Source organism: Calidris pugnax, unplaced genomic scaffold, assembly GCF_001431845.1.
Source record: "Calidris pugnax isolate Ruff unplaced genomic scaffold, ASM143184v1 scaffold132, whole genome shotgun sequence".
In the NCBI taxonomy this organism is placed as follows: domain Eukaryota; kingdom Metazoa; phylum Chordata; class Aves; order Charadriiformes; family Scolopacidae; genus Calidris; species Calidris pugnax.
This window is the reverse complement of record NW_015090910.1, coordinates 1,514,818-1,537,456: the sequence shown is the minus strand read 5'-3', so window position 1 is coordinate 1,537,456 and position 22,639 is coordinate 1,514,818. Positions and strand designations below refer to the sequence as shown.

The window sequence follows — 22,639 nt, the reverse complement described above, 5'->3', positions numbered from 1 at the left end:
GCCAACACCAGACTTTTCAGTACAAGGAGCCACAAGCAGGAACTCGACGGGAAGGCTACAAAGGCACAGAATCACAGAATCTTAGTGGTTGGAAGGGACCTCTGAGATCATCGAGTCCAACCACAAAAAAAAACCAAACAAAACCAAAAAAAACCCCACACAACCAAACAAATACAAAACACACCACACCAAACGCCCACCAAAAACACCGCACCCACCAACTAAACCCCACACTCAACACCTCACCATAAACCAATAACCTTGGGCACTAGAGCATGCCCTGAAGAGCCATGTCTACACGTTTCTTAAATACCTCCAGGGATGGTGACTCCACCACCTCCCTGGGCAGGCTGTTCCAGGGCCTGACCACTCTCTCAGTAAAGTAGTTCTTTCTAATATCTAATCTAAATCTCCCCTGCCCCATCTTCAGACCATTTCCTCTGGTCTTGTCGTTCGTCCTTTGGGAGAAGAGGCCAACCCCCACCTCTCTACAGTCTCCTTTCAGGGAGTTGTAGAGGGCAATGAGGTCTCCCCTCAGCCTCCTCTTCTCCAAACTAAACATGCCCAGTTCCCTCAGCCTCCCCTCATAGGACTTGTTCTCCAGGCCCCTCACCAGCTTGGTGGCTCTCCTTGGTGGCACAAACTGTGTGAGGAACATCAAACCCCACTGGGGATGCCCAGCCACCACCGGGCGCTTCCTCACAGGGATCTGGGGCGTTTCACTCACCTTTGGAGGACAAACCCCAACCAGGGAGAAAGAGAAGAGGCTCACGACCACCCACACGGTGACCAACTCAACCCACATCCACTGCAAGTAACTCCAGTGCAGAACACAGGGTAACAGCCCAGAACACCCCAACACCATGTAAAAACTGCTTTATTGATTGCAGTTCACATGTTACAATTAAATTATGATTCCAAGCATGAAGCCAGCTGCTTGTAATAGGTATAAGCTGCCGTCATAGTCACGTGGAATTGGACGAAGAGATGCCAGTCACCGGGGGCATCCTGAACTGGAATCATTGCTGCTTCTTGGGCATGGAAGCGACGAGCAGCTGGTACACAACATAGGCCGTTCCTGAGTCAAGAGACAGAAAAGACATCTTCAGAATGGTGAACTGAATTTCTTTCAAGTCAGCTTTCCCTTTCCAGGTTTATTCCAGAAGAAATACCGACACTAAGCAGCTGCCGTTCAGACACAACACACTTCCACAGCCATCTCTCAATGATTTATTTTTTTTTTTAGCACCTTGTATTTTAAAGGGAAAAAAAAAATAATAAATACCCCTCCATATAGTGCAGAAAGAAACAGGGAAACAAGGGGAGAGGCATGTTTGTGAGACCTACAGAGACCATCATAGAGTAACAGCTACTCATTCTTAAAGTAACTGAACTGAAAATCCATTAGATCAATACATTAAAGTTAGAGGTTGTTACAAAACCACGTAATGAGCAACATAAAGGCTAAATATATACAGTATCATGAAGCTTGGATATATTCTGCTCATTTTCACAGCACGTGGGACCTCAGCACAGCAATTACCACCTTGCACTGAAGAGCCAGCCTAGTGAGAAAACTGGTGTGTGTACGTGTTGTAACTACATTTTACTCCTTCTCAGAATAAGCTTTCTCAGTAGTTCTAGTTTCCTCTAACACCCCAGAGGAATCCCGAAGGAGTTAGTCAAGGGGAAAAAGCCACCTGAAAAGCCAACCTTGAGAAAGCACAAATAAATATATAGTATGTCCAAATGGGTTTTTTTCCCCTCTCTATACAGGCATTTTGTGTGTTCTGGAGAACAGACTGAAGGGACCACACAACTAATTCCCAGAGGAAATTGCAGTTGTGTTGGAGACCGTACCAAAAGAAAAAGCACTTTAACATTAGCACGTTGGAAATTGTACCAAAGCATCAACATTTCAGTATCAGCCTTACCAAAAACCGAAAGGCCCATGGTGACTCTATACAAGACAGAATCCATCGCGCCGCCTTTCAGATGCACGGGGATGCCATTGTCCTCCTAATGCAAACCAGTGACAAAAAAAACCCTAGTTAAATATAGTTCTTATGATACGGTGTTAACATAACTAGAATTACCCAGAACAAGAATTACTTCCCCAAATTATCTTCCCAGATCCCCAAAGACACTGAATTTGACTTAGATTCCGGTCTGTCTTTCATGCTGGTATCAGTTGATCTCTCAGTAAATGATGTGCACGTTTATTTCTTTATTAAAGCAGTAATTGGAGAATGCCTGAATGCTCCTGACAGCAGTCACCACCCACCTCTGGTGCACAGGCTGTGGTTACCACCCCCAGAAACTGCCCCACAAGCACCCCCTGCTACAGGGAGCCACCAGGGGAGGAGCCCCTACCCTACCCCGTGTCACGCAGGAAAATGTTCTGCTCCACCTGATGTGAAACTCCCAGTGTCCCACTGTCCCAGACAGTGTCCCAACAAGACCAGTTTTCTTTTTCAGGACACAGGAAAGCAAAAAGACGCAAAAACTATTAAACCAGGGCTTCTAATATATTTTTTCTCTGTCACATCGCAGAAACCCAGTCTACTCTGTCCTCAGAGTGAAACTACCACTCCAGGTTATGGCTCGCAGTTGGGAGTATGCTCTTGAGTACCCACTGCTTTGGCATTTGAAGAACCACTATTCTCACCAGGTGGCCCTATGGATCAGGAAGAGACTCGTTCAGAAATCACTTTTAAGGATTCAATAGCTTTCTAGCAGTAAATCTGTTTTCTAGCAGTGTCCCCGAAGAGAAGGCTCCAGGGAGACCTTATAGCGGCCTTTCAATACCTGAAGGGTGCCTATAGAAGAGCTGGGGAGGGACTCTTTGCCATGAGGTGTAAGGATAGGCTAAGGGGAAACGGTTTTAAATTGGAAGAAAAAAGATTCAGATTAGATCTCAGGAGGAAATTTTTTACTATGAGGGTGGTGAGACACTGGAACAGGTTGCCCAGAGAAGCTGTGGCTGCCCCATCCCTGGAGGGGTTCAAGGCCAGGCTGGATGGGGCTTGGAGCAACCTGGTCTGGTGGGAGGTGTCCCTGCCCAGGGCAAGGGGTTGGAACTCAATGATCTTTGAGGTCCCTTCCAACCTAAACCATTCTATGACTCTAAATGCAATCCCTTAAGGAGTTACTGCTTTCCAAACTGAGAAGTACAATAATGCCACATCATCACTAAGAATCATGGGGCTCATCTACGAGCTCTGGATGTAGCTGTGAGATCAGAGGTTGAACTTCTCACTCTACTCCCAGCCTCTCACTTGTTTTTCTCTATTTGTTCTTGGGACACACTCCCCCACCTCAGTCTTGTCCTTGGTCCCTATCTTTGTACAGCACCTACTATCGATGAGAAACTCGGGTACAAATCATTCCACAGGGTAAAAAACCCTAAGGAGCCAGCAAATTAAGCATACATATACAAGTAATCTTAATCTTAAGCAGAAATTCCATGAGCAGAAAATAACTGCTGATTTCAAACACTGTAGTCACACAACTGATTTCAAGAGGTCACCTCAGATGCACAGGGGACTTTCACCAGTTCTTCAATGTACACAGTGATGACGAACTGAAACCTTGTAATTCTACTATTGGTGCTCACTCCATACCTGGAAAAGCTTCTGCTTCTCAGGAACTCTATTTTCAAACTGCCTGCGTGAAGCAGTGCTTATGGTCCTCTGGGAAAGCTGGCGAAGACTCTGAAATAAAAGATAAAACAGTGTTTTAAAACACAGTGAAATTTTTCAGCTATATCCACGCTGGAGTAGAAATATTTTCTTTTAAAAGTAAGATGTAAGTGGAAGAAGAGAAAGTCTTAAAAATACCAAAAGCCTTCACCACAACCCACTTTTGAATTCAGTCACTTTTTCAACAGACTGCATCAAAGACTGATTGACTGGTTACCAAAAAGGGTAAAACTCAAGATAATTACTTTCATTAAGATGCAATAGATTCATGGATCTGCAGCACAACCTTCACAACCTTTTTGGGGGGGCAAATCTCGACCTCAGCCCTTCAGGTCTCTGTTTCAGGCACAGATTTTCTGTGTCTGACTCTAGCAACAGGGGCAATATCATTTAAGATGTACATGTTTAAGCTGACAAAGATGTTTCCTCAGCTGCAGCTCGCCTGCTGGCCTCCTGCACCCGAGCCAACCTTCACAGTGCTCAAGGAGGCACACACACACAGAATTTAAAGACATCCTGCTGCATTCTAAGCTCTAATTGGTTTCTGAAGCCTGCCTTCATTAACACACCGAATCTCAAAGTTAAGTATCTCTGAGGTGCCAACAGTCTCCTTAGAATCATAGAACGGTTCAGGTTGGAAGGGACCTTAAAGATCATCAAGTTCCAACCTCCTTCAAGCAACCCTGATCCTACCCCACAAATTCAAGTGGGGTTTTTTTTAGCCTCAAGTTGCACCAGGGGAGGTTTAAGATGGATATTAGGAAAAAAAATTTACACCAAAAGGGTTATTAAGCCTTGGGATGGGCTGCCCAGGGCAGTGGTTGAGGCACCATCCCTGGAGGGATTTAAAAGATGGGTAGACGTGGTGCTTAGAGACATGGTTTAGTGATGGATTTGTCAGTGTTGGGTTGATGGTTGGACTCGAAGATCATAGAATCATAGAATGGTTTGGGTTGGAAGGGACCTTAAAGACCATCCAGTGCCACCCCCTGCCCTGGGCAGGGACACCTCCCACCAGACCAGGTTGCTCCAAGCCCCATCCAACCTGCCCTTGAACCCCTCCAGGGATGGGGCAGCCACAGCTTCTCTGGGCAACCTGTTCCAGTGTCTCACCACCCTCATAGTAAAAAATTTCTTCCTGAGATCTAATCTGAATCTTTTTTCTTCCAATTTAAAACCGTTTCCCCTTGTCCTATCGTTACACCTCATGGCAAAGAGTCCCTCCCCAGCTCTTCTATAGGCACCCTTCAGGTATTGAAAGGCCGCTATAAGGTCTCCCCGGAGCCTTCTCTTCTCCCCAGGATGAACAATCCCAGCTCCCTCAGCCTGTCTTCATAGGAGAGATGCTCCATCCCTCTGATCATCTTAAAGGTCCCTTCCAACCTGGGCGATTCTATGACTCTATAATCACCACCACTTAAAACGCAGCTGTCGGGTGGGGGACGGGCAAACCCCCAGATGAAATAACGAACCACCACACCTCCTCCCCTCGCCCACCCCCAAATAAACCACGCTACAAACGCGTTTGATCCCAGACCCACCGACTCCAACCCCCTCACAGGTTCCTAAAGCTCGGCACTAGATGGAGCGAGTAGGCCAAGACCTCAAAGGTAACGCTTCCCCCCCAACCTTCCTTTTCCCCGTTCACCACCCCCAGAAGCCCTGGAGGGGCTGTGAGGGAGATGAGCGAGCCCCAAAACCCGGCCAGGGGCCGGCGACCCCCTGAGGGAGCCCCCCCACGCACACGGAGTGCGTGGGGGGGCTCCTCAGGGGGTCGCCGGCCCCCGGCCGGGCTGTGGGGCTCTCCCGCCTCCCCACCCATCCTTGGGGGGCTGATGGAGGGGCTGTGAGGGAGATGAGCGAGCCCCAAAACCCGGCCAGGGGCCGGCGACCCCCTGAGGGAGCCCCCCCACGCACACGGAGTGCGTGGGGGGGCTCCTCAGGGGGTCGCCGGCCCCCGGCCGGGCTGTGGGGCTCTCCCGCCTCCCCACCCATCCTTGGGGGGCTGACACAGTGCTAAGGGGCTGCTCCCCTCAACCCGGCCCGTCCCAGCGGCCTCACCAGCAGGTTCCGCCACATCTCGCCTCTTGGTCCCGTCACCTCCCGCCGGTAACAAGGGCAGCGGAAGCGGAAGTACCCCTCATCCTCCTTCTTCCGGAATCATAGAGGCAGCCGCCACCGGCGAGGACAGAGCGTCGCCCTGCAGAGGCTAGAGCGCCTCCCCTCTCCTCAGCGTCGCCATTACAGTCAGTCCTCCCGCTGAGGGGCGGGGGAAGATGGCGGCGGTGGCTGTGGATGCCTGCGCTGGGAAGGAGCAGGCCTCGAAGGCCATTCCCCTTCTCGCACCTTCACAAGAGCCTTTTCCCCGTAAAATAACGGCGGCGGACTAAGGGGGAAGGCCTGAGGCAGGTTGGGGGGAGACCACCAGGCTCCGGGGAGACCTCAGAGCCCTTTACAGTCCCTAAATAGGCTCCAGGAGAGATGCTTTGAAGGCCATTCCCCTTCTCGCACCTTCACAACAGCCTTTCCCCCGTAAAATAACGACGGTGGACGAAGGGGGAAGGCCTGAGGCAGGTTGTGGGGAGAACACCAGGCTCCAGGGAGACCTCAGAGCCCCTTCCCGTCCCTCAAGGGGCTCCAGGAGAGATGCTTTCTCAGGAAGTGTAGTGACAGGACAAGAGGTAATGGTTGTAAATTGGAAGAGGGGATTTAGATTAGATACCAAAAAGAAATTCCTTGCTGTGAGGGTGGTGAGAGCCTGGCCCAGGTTGCCCAGAGAAGCTGTGGCTGCCCCATCCCTGGAGGGGTTCAAGGCCAGGCTGGATGGGGCTTGGGGCAACCTGGCCTGGTGGGAGGTGTCCCTGCCCAGGGCAGGGGGTTGGAACTTGATGAATCTTTAAGGTCCGTTCCAACTTAACGATTCTATGATCTGTCCAATTTCAGGGCCTGGGAGAAGGAAATGAGCCCCTCAAGGCTGAGAGCAGGATAGGGAAGATGAGGCAAGAGTCATAACTTCCCCATCAAGCAGCAAACACAGGCATGGGTGGAAACCAGGAGGTATTTCTCCACCCCATATAGCATAAACTGAGGAACTTTCCTGGGGATGCTGTGGGTGCCAGCCACTGCCCTGCCTTCAGCAGGCACTTTGGCAAATCCCTGAAAGAAACAGCCTTCGGAGCTGCTATGTTCCCATTTTAAAATCACCTTTCATTAAAAAGGTTCAGAGCTGCCGAGGGCTAGAAGCACGGCCCAGGAGAGCAGCACCACGGGCTGCTTCTGGTCATAGGGACACCCTCAACAGCCCCTTTGGCCGTCACTGGAAGCAGGACAGAGAGCCAGGCAGAGCTGAGCGGGACTCAGCCTCGGGACGGATACAGATCCCTTGGTGAGCTGCTACAGGCAGAAAAATAAACCAAGCACTAAAACATGTACCTGCCTCAGATGTTGCAAGTCGCAGGGATACGGAGTAATCTGCAGGTGAGAAAACAAAACCCAACTTCAGCTTCATGTTTCACAATATGTAATTACAGACAGTGAAGCAACGCCAGATGGGTATGAAATGCAGGCCTTTTTGATACTGAAAGAAGAACCTACTTGCCCTTGAAGAATGCAGCACTCTGGAGAAGCCAGTGGTTTTTTCTGCATTGCAGATCTAGGGCCGTGCCTCAAAGCACAGCACTTCCCAGCCTCATCAGCTGCCACACAAAGGAACTGAAAACACAGAGATGGGGAAGCATTTGTAGGTACAGCCTTAGCTGAGCAGCACACTACAAGTACCATTTAGAACGCACAGTCAGAGAGAAATACGATGTAAGAAAGGAGGAAACTGGGTGCATTATTTAACAAGTAATTTTCGAACACTCCAGCAGTGCTATTATAGAGTAACACTTAGAATACATTACTGCAAGACAGATTTCCATTCATTCCTCTTGCCATCTTTCATCTTAGGAGCATGTATAATATTTTTATTCTGATTTTCAGAATACTTCAGTTGTATTTAGATACTGGTAAAAGGATCATAATCCCCAGAGAAATGATTATTGCTTCGTTTCTGCTGTGTGGGCTGTTTCCTGGTGTGCCTGAATATGATTTTCAGTGCTCTCGTCTGTCAAAATACACTTTACAACAGAAAGGCCATAAAGCTTGGCGTGTGGGTTATGTGCCTTTTGTAAACCTCCTCCTGAGCCTTGCCTGCCCACCAGTTTAATTTATTTTTCTTGCAAACAAAATAATTGAGTAACTCTCTTAAGCTACGGTCAGTATGAAGAGTGAAAACACTGTATTCTGTCTATAGTATAACCATTTTCCAAGCTACTTCAAGCTGTGTAACGCGCTCAAATGGCATTAGAAGAACTTGCTGAGCCTCATTAATTATTGACTTGTGCTTTTATTCCTCTTTACCTCCTTCCCAACAGGAAATGACAGAGAATTTTCCTGCTTCAGCCTTTCTAGCAGGGGTTGGTGTAACTGAGCCCACGGCCAGCGTGGCTTTATCTCCAGCAGAGGGGAAGCAGGATGGGGCTGGGAGGCTTACAGGGAGGCGGTTGCTTATTTGAGACTCAGGTCATATAAGGACCTGCTAATTCTTATCAGGCCATTCTGTAATGGACTTTGGTCTTAATTGAAACTGTCAAGTAAGATTAGACTTTGCATTTGGGCACAGGAGGTGGTACAGTGATCAGATTCCATGAGCTAGAACCTTGGGTATTTCTACACGAAAATACTTCTGCTGATCTAAATAGAATTTAATGATCCTACCAAAACTAAACCCCACCGTTCTGCAACTGGGCTTTCTACCTCAGAGTCCTTTCTCTCTAACTGGGCTTTCTACCTCAGAGTCCTTTCTCACTCTCCTAGAAGCAGCCTCTTCCACCAGCCAGCCACGTTGCTAAGGAGAGAGCAGGGATTAAATTGGCTTAGATTTTCATGTTTTTTCTCCTGCTTTAGAAGTGAGAATTGCTGGCGGGTTCTTCAATACAGACAAGTATTTGATATGTGGAACATTTTGGGGTGTTAGGCTTGTTTTTTTAAACTCAGCAACTAGGTCAGCACAAAACCCTCATGGGACTGGCTGGATTTTATGACTGATACCTTAAACCTTCCTGAAGGCCTCTGCCTTGTCACCCTCTTCATTCCCAACTCACCGCAGAGGGTTGGTTCAGCTACAGGGAACAACCCCAGGTAGCACAAATAGCCAACTTTGATAAAAACAAATACTGCTGTTGCAGTAGCAAAGGCAGATCACAAATTTTCAGGCAAGATCAGAAGCCATATTCATGTCCCCTCAACTTGTAAGATCTGGATCATGTGCAGGGGTTCCAGATGACTCCATGGTTACGCCTTACTCTTTGTTTTCCACAGCTGCATTCTAATCAGTACCTTTTTTTTTTTTTACAGTAACTGTAGGTACACTCTGCTTTAGATTAGTCACAGTTTTTTCCACCAGACGCTCGCTTTATCTCAGTCTCAGAGTGACCTTGGGAGGCAGAGGCTATGAAGGATCCTTCGCATTCCAGTTAGAAGGTGGTGACTCTTCCCTGTGGCTCAGCAAAGCACAACCGACAGCTCCCTGAACAGCCTGAGGCAATTAAAAAACCACCTGAGGCAATTAAAAAACCACCTGAGGCAATTAAAAAACCACCTGAGGCAATTAAAAAACCACCTGAGGTGACAATCTGCCATGTTACAGCCATGGAGATTTTTTTTTTTTTACAAGAAACTAGAAGGAAATCAGTCTCACACAAATGAATTTGTTTGGAGAGATCTCGCGTAAGGCAGGGACACATCCTCGTTTCCCAAATTCCTCTCTCTAGGAAGGACTCATTTATAAGCAGACCCTCACTAACACCAGCAGCCTCCAGAAAACTCATCATCTCTCTTGATTGGGCACTGCCTGCGTTGGGTAGGACTCAGGAAGTGCCCAACTGGCACTGGGAGAGCAGAGGCTTTGCTCTGGGACGCCCTGGTGTCAGCTCTGAACACGCAGGTAACTTGTCAGAAATATCAAATCCAAGGATCTCCATAGTTACCAGCTTGACATCAAGACAAATGAGCACGAGTGAAGGAAGAATTTACAAATTTGACCTAATATTGTAAGCTCTTACAAGCAGTTTAAGCTCCTCGGGCGCACTGCCCAAAAAGGATTTACTGCTACAGCCTCTAAGAAAAAGCTTAGTTGTAACAGAAACCAGACAGCAATTCTCATCCTGGTGCACTTCGTTAAGAAGGGCAAAGAAGCACTGACAGCCACAGTCAGTGATAAAAAAAGGTAAGGGATTCAAAAATATTTTAAGGTAAAGACAGAAAAATGCTTTCAATTTTGAACACAACGCAAAAGGCAGCATTTCCTAGTTGGAAAAAGATAGGGATTATGAAAGAAGCAGAATATATTTGCAATTCGAGTGACAAAGACAAAATTTAAAAATCAAAATATTTTAATAACCAGTAATTGGGAGACAGCCCTTTACTTGCTCACTATATTCTGGACTAGCAGCTACTCTGCAGACAAAAAAAGCCGTGAGTTTTTTGCCTTGCAATATAGAAAGCTACATAACCCTTACTCTAGAATTCCAGCAACAGAGATGCAACATTTTAAATAAAACTTTAAAGTCTTGACTGTTTGAAGCCCTTGCTGCCAGGCTGTACTGTGCAGACCAATGACTGGGGGGAGGTACAGGAGGCTGGTGTGAGGGAAACCCTGCCTCCTTCCCTAGTTTGGACAGACTTACACACCACTGCCAGCTTAAAAAGGTGACAAATAATTCAGTAAAAACAGTGTTTATGTGATAAATTAATAGAATTGCTTAAAGCTGGCTATAGATTAAGCTGCTGGACCACAAATAAACAACTTTTTGTAACAAATACGCAATCCCAGGAATACAACTCACTCAAACTGCATCCGTGCTTACTGAGAATAAATGGAAATAAATGTATGTTCAAGAACAAAATAAAATCTCTTATTAAACGCTTTGCAGAATGTACCAGGTCTTTTTTAATATACTCCATACTTTATCAAGCTAGTTGCATATAAAGTGATCTCCACCATATACATTACAATTTCTGTGCGTCATCTAAAAAAAAAAAAAAAAGTCACCGAAAAGTATTATTTTACAGGTTGCACTTAACTTTTAATTAACCTAAAAGTGAAGCCTTCTGTTCTGTCATTTGATTTAAGACACTAACCCGCACGTTGCTCCTAACTGCAGGGTTGCAGTGAGGTTTCACAGCAAGCTCAACCTGCCTTTCAGTGAAAAGAGCTTTCTGCCATCTCAGCTTTCCAGTTTCTCTGGGTTATTATCTTAACACCACCAAAAAGTTGATGTGGTGCTCACCCCAAATAAGGAAAAAGTATATGACAATTCCTTTAGGACAAACCCTGCTCGTACGCCTCAAGGAAATCAGCAAACTCCTCCAGTAAAAGGAATTCACCCAAATTTGTGAACAGAAAAAAACATTATGTTCTTCTTAATTAACACTTGGAGCTGCTCTTAAAAAGCAAAACCAGCCAGCACAATAAACTCATAGTCGATATGATTTAAAGCGAAGAAAAATTAGGAAAAAAAGCAGCAGATTCTACCTGCAACAAACATTTCCCAATTTAGAACAAACTTCAAAAGGGACTGGGGCAGGGAATTAACAGGCAGGTTTTCTGCTGGCTCCCCAGGGTGGTAGCTTACTGGCCAGGCACGTGGATTGTAAATACACAGAGAATCCAGAGTGCTGAAATATACACCCCACTTCAATCCTTTAACAGAGCAGAGGTGGGAAGGACACAGGAAAAATATTTAACAACTTATATAAATATATTAAAAATCTCAGCAAGAAACGGAAGAGCCCATGCACACAAGACAGTAAACTGAAAAAAAAAAAGAAAAAACCAACATTTAAGACTTGACTTTTCCTTTCAACAGCACTGACACCCGAATTCTGGCCCGTGAGCAGTTCAGGGTGTCTCCTACCAGTCTTCCTCCACACAATCTATACATCAGGCAGCACAGGAACAAGCAGCAGATGCATCAAGGGAACAGGAGCTTTACGTGTCACGTGGCCTGCCTAGTTAGAGGCAAATATCAGCAGAATTGGTTCCGACAGCGGCAGAGATACAATCAATACAGCTAATTGTACACCCGTCATTCTCAGGAGCGACTCCACAGCACGGGAAAGGGGAGCTTTAGATCAAAACTACGGACCCAGCCTCAGAAGTGAGAGAAGCAGAGATTTATCTTTCAAAACCTGGGTGGGTTCTGGACTGGCCTCGATGCACATGCAGTACGTGTGTCTGGAGAAGGCGGGATTAATTGGGAATGTCCGCGCTAGTGTTTCGGTTCCCGTATTTGTGATGGATGATCAGCAGCACCACCCCTAAGAAGAAGCAGATGGACCCCACGGTGATGTAGGCGATGCCCAGGAAGGGGTTTTTGCCTCCCATCCACGAGATGGTGCTCAGGATCATTCTTTTTCGTCCGTCAAAACTGTGTACAGGATAATCTGAAGAACGTTTAGGAAAACAGGAAGCGCATTTCGGAATTTAGCTTTGGGTCAGGCACATGAAAATCTTGGGTCATTTTAATTCAGGTTCCAAATACAAACTGCTGCCTTTGAATATCAGAAGAGCAAATAGCTGTTCTTTTAGGCTAAGACTAATCTGGGCACTCTCAGCTACCCCAAGAAAAACGCCAGGCTAGGAGGGGTTAACTCCTTTTTAAGGGAAGAACAAATGCATCATTCTGCAGGTTTGGGAAAAATGAGGGAAATCTAAATTTTAGTTCTTGAATGTATTTTGGTACAAAGTTTTTCTTTAAGCTCATTCAGTTTTATACGCATTCCCCCCAGTTTTGCAGAAGAAAATACCATAGGAGCTATTTAAAAATGATAATTGCTTTTGAATTTTAAGAATTTGATAACTATGACAACCCTCCTCCTCTAGTCTCCTGCACTTCTACCTCCCCTTTCCAGTGTGTCCAAAGCAGAATGCTCCATCTGAGCATCGGCTCTGGCATTTTTCTGGCCTCCAATGTCATTGATTCCATATTTTCATTACACCTTGAAATTCAAGTTCTCAAATTTCTAGGCTGCCACCCACCTCTGTTCTTTCCTTTTCCCTATGCACCTCTCAGTTCCTCTACAGCACCCAAGCAATCTGATTTCTCTCTTGCTAGGAACCTACCAGCTCCACAAAAACTTCCACAGAAGTAAAAGATGGCAATATTCCACCCAATTCTCACTCCCATAGTTTTTAGTTTTCAACCACCGTTCAATACCCTTTTTTTTTTTTAAAAAGGTGGTAAAAATAAGGCTAGTTCAATTCAAACTTGCACAAAGATATGCTCGTGTCACCCAGCTCCCAAAGGTTTTTTCCAAAGGATACTGTATGTGATATCCAGGGAGTATTTTCCAGCCTGCAGGGTGGGCTGTAAGTTGTTCTTCCTCTCGATGAGGCGGTAGAGCTTGCGGAAGGTGGGCAGGGCGGCGGTGCGCATCCACACGATGAAGTCCTCGTTGATGAAGCCGTTGTTGTCGGGCTCCGAGTCCAGCATGTAGACGGGCTTGGGCCAGTTCACGGGCTTGGTCGTGCCTGGGATCAAACAAACACAGGGACAATGGAGAATTTCAAATACAGGGCTGGGTAACGCACCGGATCATCACATTTCATAGGGTCACAGAGTTGCCCAGGTTGGAAGGGACCTTTCGGATCATCGAGTCCAACCGTCAACCCAACAATGATAAAAAAGCGGCGGTGCGCATCCACACGATGAAGTCCTCGTTGATGAAGCCGTTGTTGTCGGGCTCCGAGTCCAGCATGTAGACAGGCTTGGGCCAGTTCACGGGCTTGGTCGTGCCTGGGATCAAACAAACACAGGGACAATGGAGAATTTCAAATACAGGGCTGGGTAACGCACCGGATCATCGCAATTCATAGGGTCACAGAGTTGCCCAGGTTGGAAGGGACCTTTCAGATCATCGAGTCCAACCATCAACCCAACAATGATAAAAAAAAAACCATCACTAACCCATGTCCCCCAGCACCACATCTGCCCAGCTTTTAAACACCTCCAGGGATGGTGACTCCACCACTGCCCTGGGCAGCCTCTGCCAAGGCTTCACAGCCCTTTTGTTAAGGAAATTTTTCCCAATATCCAGCCTAAACCTGCCCTGGTGCAACTTGAGGCCATTTCCTCTTGTCCCATGGCCTGTTCCTTGGGAGAAGAGACCAACCCCCCCTGGCTACACCCTCCTTTCAGGGAGTTGTAGGGACCAAGAAGGTCTCCCCTCAGCCTCCTTTTCTCCAGGCTGAACACCCCCAGCTCCTTCAGCTGCTCCTCAGAAGTTCTCCAGACTCTTCTCCTTGGTCTCCAGACCCCTCACCAGCTCCGTTGCCCTTCTCTGGACCTGCTCCAGCCCTTCAGTGTCCCTCCTGTCCTGAGGGGCCCAAAACTGGACACAGCCCTCGAGGTGGGACCTCACCAGTGCCCAGTCCAGGGGAATGGTCACTGCCCCAGTCCTACTCACCAAGTCCAGGGGGACGGTCACTGCCCCAGTCCTACTCACCCTGCTGTTCTTGACACAGGCCAGGATACTGGTGACCTTGTGGACCACCTGGGCACACTGCTGGTCATTATATTATTAGAAACCTTCTGGGCCACCTGGGCACCCTGCTGGCCATTATATTATTATAATGGCCTAGATGATCTCTACGGTCCCTTCCAACTCTAAAAAATTCACTTAAATCATCCTAATATTACCTCCCTTCCAACTCTAAAAAATTCACTGAAATCATCCTAATATTACCTAAAAAAACCCCAAATTGTAAGACACTGGGCTGTTTAAAAACTTCTTATTTTGCAGTTTCAATAGTAACGTGTATCCCTTTATTCTCACGACAGCACCATCAATTTATTTAAACCAATCTGCCTCCCCTGGAGGTTTCTATCGCCAGGAAGTCCTGTCTCAGCACATGACTCAACCTTCTCCATTCCCATGACAGCTCCTCCGCTCACTTGTTAGAATATGACTATCACTTCCTGGACCGTGAGCAAATAAAATTAGGTACAATATTTTGGATGATGCCATCCTAATGGATGTCACTAATTTTATGGGAAATTAACGCAGTTCTAGGCTGCGTTAGGGTAAGGCTCTGCTCTCCCGAAGGCAGCATGGCCTTGGTAACACGCGGGTTGGCTGTGACTAAGCAAGAAACCCACAGCAGGTTAAACCTGAAATGATCACATACTTTGCATAAACACACACACACACCTCAGAGCCCCGAGGAAGAGTCATTTCAGAGGTTGGTAGCCAAACAAAACTTTGATTTACCAAACTATATTTAAGCCAACAAGAGCCATCGGTCCCTTCTAACCACACTAAAAAGGATCAGGTAGTTTAGAAAAGTTTGTGCAATCCGGCAGGAGAAACGTTTAAATGAAAACTCCATGAGGAGTTTGATTAAACAACTGCAGGCTTTCTTTTCAAGTTAAATCCAATTATTGTAACAGTTGTACTGGTTTTGGCTGGGATGGAGTTAAATTTCTCCCTAGTGGCCTGTATCCCGCTGTGGTTGGGGTTTGTGCTGAGAACAGCGCTGATGACACAGGGATGTTTTATCTATCGCTGAGCGGTGCTTACCCAGCACCAAAGCCTCTTCTGCTCCTCAGAACACCCCAGCATGAGAGGTTGGGAGGGGACACAGCTGGGACAGGTGTCCCCAACTGACAACAGCAACATCCCACACCATATGTATTGCTCAGCAATAAAACTGGGTGGGCAGAGGGGGGCATGGGCTGCCATCACCCCCAGCTGGTGATGAGCAACTGTTTTATTTCCATCACTTATTTTTCTTGGGGTTTATTTTCCTCCTTTGTTGTTTGGTTGGGGTTTCCCCCCCACACTTTACAATTTTTTTATTATTATTATTATTATTACACTGTCTTTATCTCAGCCTGTAAGTTTTCTCATTTATACTGTTCTGATTCTGCTCCCCATCCCACCGGGGACAGGCAGAGCTCAGGAGCAGCCCTGTGGTGCTTAGTTGCCAGCCGGGGTTAAACCACACCAGCAGGGCACATATTAGGCTGTTCTCAGTACCAACCCCAGAAATTTAAAGAAAAAATAAATTACTGGTTACGGTAAAGGTAAAAACCAAAAAAACCTTATTGGAATCAAAGTGCGTTTGAAGCATTTTGTCATTCTTAAAATGTACCATCTTCTGTTTTACCTTGGAAAAGCGCCGTTAAGTTCCCATCTCCCGTAGGATTCCTGAACTTGACATTTTTATCTGTCCACCAGGCAATGCCTTTTTTAATCAAGGTGATAGGAGTCCTGGTGTCGTTATCGATGCGGTACAATTCCAGCGTGTCTAGGGAGAAAAGCAAATTAGAGAACCAGCTGAAAAAAAAAACTTTCATCAGGCAGATGATCTTGATAAGGCAGTGAAACAACTACCACCGGGGGAAACACCACAAAAATAACTGGACAAGGCGTCAATTACCTTCCTGACACAGTCACAGGTTGTTCTGTAACACTCAATGTATATTCGATAGTGGTGTATTATCCATATAAGATTCCTATATGTCTACTCCACAGCACTAACAGCTCCTCACAAGGGGGATTCCCATCCCTTGTATGCTTTCAGATTAAATTCATTTACTCTGCTCTGGTGAGACCTCACCTGGAGTATTGTGTGCAGGTCTGGAGCCCTCAATATAACAAGGACATGGACCTGATGGAGAGGGTCCAGAGGAGGGCCACAAGGATGATGAGGGGGATGGAGCACCTCTGCTACGAGGACAGGCTGAGGGAGCTCGGGTTGTTCAGCCTGGAGAAGAGGAGGCTCCAGGGAGACCTAATAGCAGCCTTCCAGTACCTGAAGGGAGCCTACAGGAAGGCTGGGGAGAGCCTGTTTACAAAGGCCTGCAGTGACAGGACGAGGGGCAATGGCTTCAAGCTGGAGGGGAACAGATTTAGGTTGGAGATGAGGAGAGGGTTCTTCACTGTGAGGGTGGTGGAGCACTGGAACAGGTTGCCCAGGGAGGTGGTTGAGGCCCCTTCCCTGGAGATATTCAAGGAGAGGCTCGACGAGGCCCTGGGCAACCTGGTCTAGTTGGGGGTGTCCCTGCTGACTGCGGGGGGGTCGGACTAGATGGCCTTTGGAGGTCCCTTCCAGCCTGGGCAATTCTATGATTCTATGATTCATTGTGATGGCAATTTAGAAAAAAGCAGCAGCGGTACAACACAAGAGCCTTCTTTTATGCTGAACAATGAAACTTGTTCGCTGTTCGATCAACAATGAAAATGTGTTGATTCGAAACAAAAAAGCCTGGGATGTGTTTCCTGTGAGTATTTTGCAACCCAGCACACCTGAGTGCTCGCTGGGGACTGTCACCTACCGTTAAACATGCTGTTGGCGATGGCTCCGCAGGGAGCGATGGGCTTGTCCTCGTTGGTGCGGTACGGCTCACACTCCTTACTGGGGTTCTGGGGGGCAGAAAGGAAAGAGGCAGATGGGGCTGTGCTGGTTTATCCAACTAGCACGGTTTTTGCACCACCTCAGTAACGTCCACATCTTAAATATGCCATAAAATAACCTTTTCACAAGTCAGGACATCTACAAATACTTCAGCGTTCAGTACTATTCAGCACGACTGGTTCATCTTTTACATGCAGGAATAAAATCTAAACACATGAATAAACTCTAAAGCATGCTTTTTAAGGCTTTTTCTGGAAGCCATTACTACTTTTTTCTTTTATCTTTTAATAGAAACAGTTTTCCAACGTGAAGCACTCAATTATTCTTTCATTAAAGGTTGGTTTTTTTTAAAGCATTCATCGATTTTATAGAAAACAGACCCTAATAAGAAGCTGAGCATTAACATAAGATGCAAAATGTTGTCAGGACTCCAAGAGCATGACGAAAACGAACACAGAAAAAGTCCCCCCCAAACCCTGTGTCAGTCACTGGCTGGAGCCTCCTGAAAAACTCTCCCCTTTTCTAACATTTACAGGTAAAAAGGGAGAATCATTCCTGCTGGAGCAGGAGCTCAACTGTATCCCCACTCCTCAGAAAAGAGGGGGAGAGGAGAGATCTGGCCCTGCACGTGACACAGTGGCTCCAGCAGAACAAACAGCGCTGACGTTTTCCAGTGAAGCAGAGTCACCAAAACCAGATGCCTGTGGCTACAACACCCAAACCCAGCGCCAGGTGACTGGGAAGTAGTTTATACCAAAAATGAAAGTTTTAGGCAGAATGGATACAGACAGATCCTACTGACTGAAGATAACAAGACAAGTTAAAAACAATTCAGATTTGAGAAGTGATCTAACTGCTGAAAAGACCGACAGGAAATTTTACAGCATTTTATGCCTATTTTCTGTAAACAAAATATTAATTTCTTATGGTTGTCTTCTATCATGCAAAAAAAACCAGTACCTCATTGCTATTGAGCTACGTGGTGATTAATGCAACAGTGAGAAGTTGGCTGTTTGTTAACTATTCAAGGGTAAATACCTACAAGCAGCGAGGCGTTATCCCCATTGAGCTGGCTGTCGTCTCGAGACTTCACGTAGCGACGGTGGTTTTGGTAGAAGTTGGAAAGTCCATAATACATGAAGACGTTGCTCTGCAAGAAGCAAGTGGGGGCAAGAGGGGTTTTGAGTCCCGAAGAGAACAGGTCAATAAAACATACCTACACACCAAGTACCACAACACTTCAATTTTAGCCTCTTAAACTGTGTTTCTGATCCTTGTTGGACTGAGTTTCTGTAAATCATGCAGGAAGAGCTGATCCGATCCTTGTTGGACTGAGTTTCTGTAAATCACGCAGGAAGAGCTGATCCCTGACAAGACAAGAGGGAACAGGCACAAACTGGAACATTAGAAGTTCCATCTAAACATGAGGAGGAACTTTTTGACTTTGAGGGGGGCAGAGCCCTGGCAGAGGCTGCCCAGAGAGGTGGTGGAGTCTCCTTCTCTGGAGACATTCAAACCCCCCTGGACACGTTCCTGTGGGACCTGCTCTGGGTGACCCTGCTCTGGCAGGGGGTTGGACTGGATGATCTCCAGAGGTCCCTTCCAACCCCATACCATTCTGTGAGTCTGGGATCTACTCGCCAGCTCTATCACATAAACACTAAATTTAAATGTGTGGAACACACACCCCCCACTTAATTTGGGTATTTCCAGATAAACAGAAGCATTAAAAACTGTCTCATCCCTGCTACTGAAAAGGCACATAAAAAAATCAGATCCAAATTTGTAGGAAAACTAGAAATAATCCTTAACAATAGAAATAAAAGCTAGGATTGAAGTGCTGCAGCTCAGCTGTCGGTTATGAAATGAAGCAAACAAAGTGCTGTGAGTCCCCTCTGGGCACGGGGTGGGTACCTCGAAGGCATGCTCCAGAGTGAAGTTGATGGTGCAGGTACAAGGGGGTGAGCTGTCCCAGGACACATTCAGACACTTGTTGCAGGGACTGGATGGTTCCGTGCCCGTGTAGTCGATCTGGAGTGGGGAAAAAGGGCAGTCATTTCCAGTGGGAGAGCACAGTGTCCCCAGGGATGGGCCAGCAAAACCCACACGTAGCAAGCCAAGCCCTTCCCAGCACCCCCAGTCTGTCACCCCCACCACTGTCTGATGGCTTTTCAGGCTGGTCATTTCCTTCTCCACCGATTTACATTCTTTGCAGTATAGAAATAATACAGAAATAACATATTGCACATAAATATTCTCCAAAACACTTATGATTTTGTAGACTCCATACACTGCCACGTGTTTGTGTCACTCTGCTTGGCCACCTCTTGTACAGAGGCATCCCATAACTCTGGTCCTCTTTGCTCTCCCCCCTTCTCTGTAGATTTTTATTAAGTTTTGTATCATTTTTGAGCTGGGGCTACTGGACCTGCACATAACGTTGAAGACGTATGGAACAGCAACATTTCCTTTCAGCTCTTCTTTCCTAGTCACACCTTAAAGTCTCTCTGGCTTTTTAAATACAATTACACATTTCACAGCACAAAGATCTCTTTCCCATATTCCCCAACTTTTAGCACATTTTAATATGCTCTGTCAATGCTTCTTGTCCATTTTAGGAAAAAAAAAAAAGAACACTTTCACCCTTTAATAACAGGACAAAAAGACACACGCTCACACAGCTGGTTCTCATTATCCACCCAAATGAACTATTTTCATAATAGACCCAAGATAAATAGCTATTTATACTTTTCAAAACAACAAGAAAATGCTAGAGAAAACTAACACCAAAAAACCCCACTATAATTCTAGTTCACTTAAGCTGCTGGAAATCTTCCACAACTGAATTCAGGGTATAGCTTATAAAGGAAATCAATGGCCAAGCTGCATTTTTGCTGCACCTGCAAGAGAAGAGCCCGGTTTGTGGAAACACCAATGGCTCCAGGAAAGGGTGATGCGAACAATCAATCAGCGTGTACTTCAGGGGCATTAATTATACATCCTGTTCAATGCACTGAGCTTACAGGCAGCTAGACACACAACACACACACACATTTACCAGGCACACTACTGTCTGGGAGGTGGGTGTAAACGACAGCCTCTGCTTCCTCTCCCCATTGGGTCTGGAGAAGAGCTTAGTCACTGCGCCCACCTCCTGGGTGCCTCCTAAATTTACAGCTATTTGTGAATAACGCTTGGAAGTTCATAACAAAAGGCAGCATCCAAAGCAGGGACATATCTCAGTGTCACAGCAGCGCCTTAAACCACCTCCCTCACTGGGGTTCACAGCCCAAACCCTGCCCTGTAAAATGCCTCCTCCGTGCTTTGTTGCTGCAACCGTAAAGCCTTTTTTGATTTTAACATTTTTCCCCCCAAAAAAATTCAGCTGCCTCTACAACGATGATCTCGCTCACAGGATTTCTGCGTTGTAACTCAACAGAGCAGGCAGGAGGGTGAGAGGTGAGAACCCACGTCTCCCTGTTCTCACTGGGACACCCCGACACTGTCCGACCGTGCTCTCGGATCCGTGAAAGCCCGAGGAGCTGCCCCGGGGGAGCTTCCTAATCCAGGGCTGAACCCACACAGGGAAACACACAAAACTCTTTCTTACCCTGAATATCTTGAAATTACAAACCATAGAAGGCCAGCACCTGCCAACTGGTTTCCAAATATAAATGGCTACTACTACTTTATATACGAAATAATATATATATCTTATTTTTATCCAGTTCACCTCTGGATTTGTGTAGTGCACGTTAGGTGGGAACAGGCTTTTGGCTCCTACTGGCATTTACCAGGAACAGCTGACAGAGCCACTAAGCACCAAGAGGATGTAGAATTTCACTACGTGCATCCAGCAGCAACACAGGCACCAGGAGTTGCTTTCATTTTTGGACTCATGAAACTCTGATGCATTTCTTGTCCCTCCACACCCACACAGCCCCACTCATAATGAAAAAAACAAAACAAAAAAAAAGAAAAATCTATTTATCCAGTTATATTTATCTTACAACCACTATGACCTAAGACTCTGTATTGCTTTACTACAGAAATGGCTATTTGAAGTGCAATTGTCAAGACAATTATTCCTGCCAGCCAATTTTTACTTCTCTCTATTGAGCGTCCCATTGCAAACGTGACTCTGTGTACCCGACCTCTGACTCCCAGGACAATTCCAGTGCCTGCAGCCCCAAGGCCACTTGGCCACACTCTGTGAAGAGCTGGTGTCAATGCTCAGACACTCTGTGTACCCTCAAACCTTGACAAACTGCTTTTGAAAAATATGGTTACACACAATATTCAGACTGTAAAATACACTTCAGCTTTTTTTTTTCCTCACTTCTGCTTTTCTGCTTGACTGGAATTTTTAACATAAAAGGAAAGTGAATGCTAAATTGATGTTATTTTAACGTTGGTCGCATCCACACAGATTCACATGGACCCATCCATCCAGCAATTCAACAAACAACTAGACGTATTATTTTTTCCTCCTACAATCAATCCTGGTGACATCAGCTCCCTGGGACTAATCCCAGCCACCCCTGGTTGTCTCCTCACAACACGCAGCCGTTCTGCCAGGGGACACAGCTGAGTTTTGGGCTCATGCTCCGCAGCTCCTGGCAGCAGCGCTGTGGTTAATTATCACATGTAAACGACTCACGTTTTGTAAATTTGGGCTCATGCTCCGCAGCTCCTGGCAGCAGCGCTGTGGTTAATTATCACATGTAAACGACTCACTAAGCAGAATTAGGAAAAGCCACGCTCTCCCACCTTTGTTTCTAAGTTCACTGCGGACACCCCGGTCTCCAACAGAGGAACGTGAAGTGTCAATATCATCGGCACATACAGGATTCACTGCGGACACCCCGGTCTCCAACAGAGCAATGTAAAGTGTCAATATCATTAGCCCATACAGGGGTCACAGCAGTGCGTTCACCGCAGAGCTCTGCCACCAGACTAGAGCTGCTTTGGGACATCTAAGGCCTTACAGCCCGTCGCCAAAAGCCCTCCCAAGGCCGGTCCCGCCGGCTGGATTAATTAACCGCTGCCATTAGCGTCCCCGAAGCCCCCCCGGGGAGGGCTGCGACCCACGCTCCCTCAACCCGGGGTAATTAATGGCCAGTTTGTTAAAGAGCTCAAGCATTAAACCCAACCGGAACCGCGTTCAGGGCGGAAACCCCGACCGCCCCCTCCGCCTCCCGGCGGCGACGGAGGGCGCCCGGTATCGCCGGGAGGCTCCGGGGCCTGCTCGGGCCCGGCCCGGCTCCCCCTGTTCCCCACCCCCGCACCTCGTACTCGCGGATGTTGTTGGAGGTGACGAAGATGCCGATGCCGATGGGGATGAAGATGAGGCCGATGATGAAGAAGGCCGGCAGCACCGTGCCCGCCGTCAGGATGGGCTGCCAGGCCGGCAGCCGCTGCTGCTTGAACGCCGTGTTATCGGGCTTGCGGGTCTTCACCGCGCCCCCACCGCTCC

At 46.9% G+C, this 22,639-nt stretch overlaps 2 protein-coding genes and 1 long non-coding RNA gene across 3 annotated transcripts in view; all 3 read right to left on the bottom strand.

Moving 5' to 3' along the window:
• Nucleotides 1–859: 859 nt before the first annotated feature.
• LOC106892261 (cytochrome c oxidase subunit 7A2, mitochondrial) lies at nucleotides 860–5,832 on the bottom strand. The gene is made up of 4 exons (XM_014949323.1): nucleotides 5,763–5,832; nucleotides 3,624–3,713; nucleotides 1,935–2,019; nucleotides 860–1,078 (listed from the first exon to the last, which is right to left on the bottom strand). The coding sequence occupies exons 1-4, from the start codon at nucleotides 5,778–5,780 to the stop codon at nucleotides 1,020–1,022; spliced, it is 252 nt and encodes an 83-aa protein (XP_014804809.1). The 5' UTR covers nucleotides 5,781–5,832; the 3' UTR covers nucleotides 860–1,019.
• A 1,372-nt stretch (nucleotides 5,833–7,204) lies between these two features.
• LOC106892266 lies at nucleotides 7,205–9,466 on the bottom strand. Its single transcript, XR_001412843.1, has 3 exons — nucleotides 9,364–9,466; nucleotides 8,533–9,321; nucleotides 7,205–8,498 (listed from the first exon to the last, which is right to left on the bottom strand). It is a non-coding gene; the product is annotated as an uncharacterized LOC106892266 (long non-coding RNA).
• A 651-nt stretch (nucleotides 9,467–10,117) lies between these two features.
• Nucleotides 10,118–22,639, bottom strand: part of TMEM30A (transmembrane protein 30A) — a 12,731-nt gene continuing 209 nt past the window's right edge. Inside the window, exons 2-8 of the mRNA XM_014949305.1 lie at nucleotides 22,452–22,635; nucleotides 19,078–19,194; nucleotides 18,206–18,313; nucleotides 17,084–17,171; nucleotides 15,913–16,053; nucleotides 13,069–13,275; nucleotides 10,118–12,188 (exon numbers count right to left, since the gene is read on the bottom strand). Of these exons, the coding sequence (XP_014804791.1) occupies nucleotides 11,995–12,188; nucleotides 13,069–13,275; nucleotides 15,913–16,053; nucleotides 17,084–17,171; nucleotides 18,206–18,313; nucleotides 19,078–19,194; nucleotides 22,452–22,635 (1,039 nt within the window). The 3' untranslated portion in view covers nucleotides 10,118–11,994. The remainder of the gene's footprint in view (nucleotides 12,189–13,068; nucleotides 13,276–15,912; nucleotides 16,054–17,083; nucleotides 17,172–18,205; nucleotides 18,314–19,077; nucleotides 19,195–22,451; nucleotides 22,636–22,639) is intronic.

Bases quoted from the DNA above. Each gene is read 5' to 3' on its own strand.
- LOC106892261 (XM_014949323.1), bottom strand. The intron at 2,020-3,623 runs GTATGGAGTGAG...GGTTTGCATTAG, and splicing joins AGAAGCAGAAGCTTTTCCAG to GAGGACAATGGCATCCCCGT. The intron at 1,079-1,934 runs GTAAGGCTGATA...CTCTTGACTCAG, and splicing joins CATGGGCCTTTCGGTTTTTG to GAACGGCCTATGTTGTGTAC.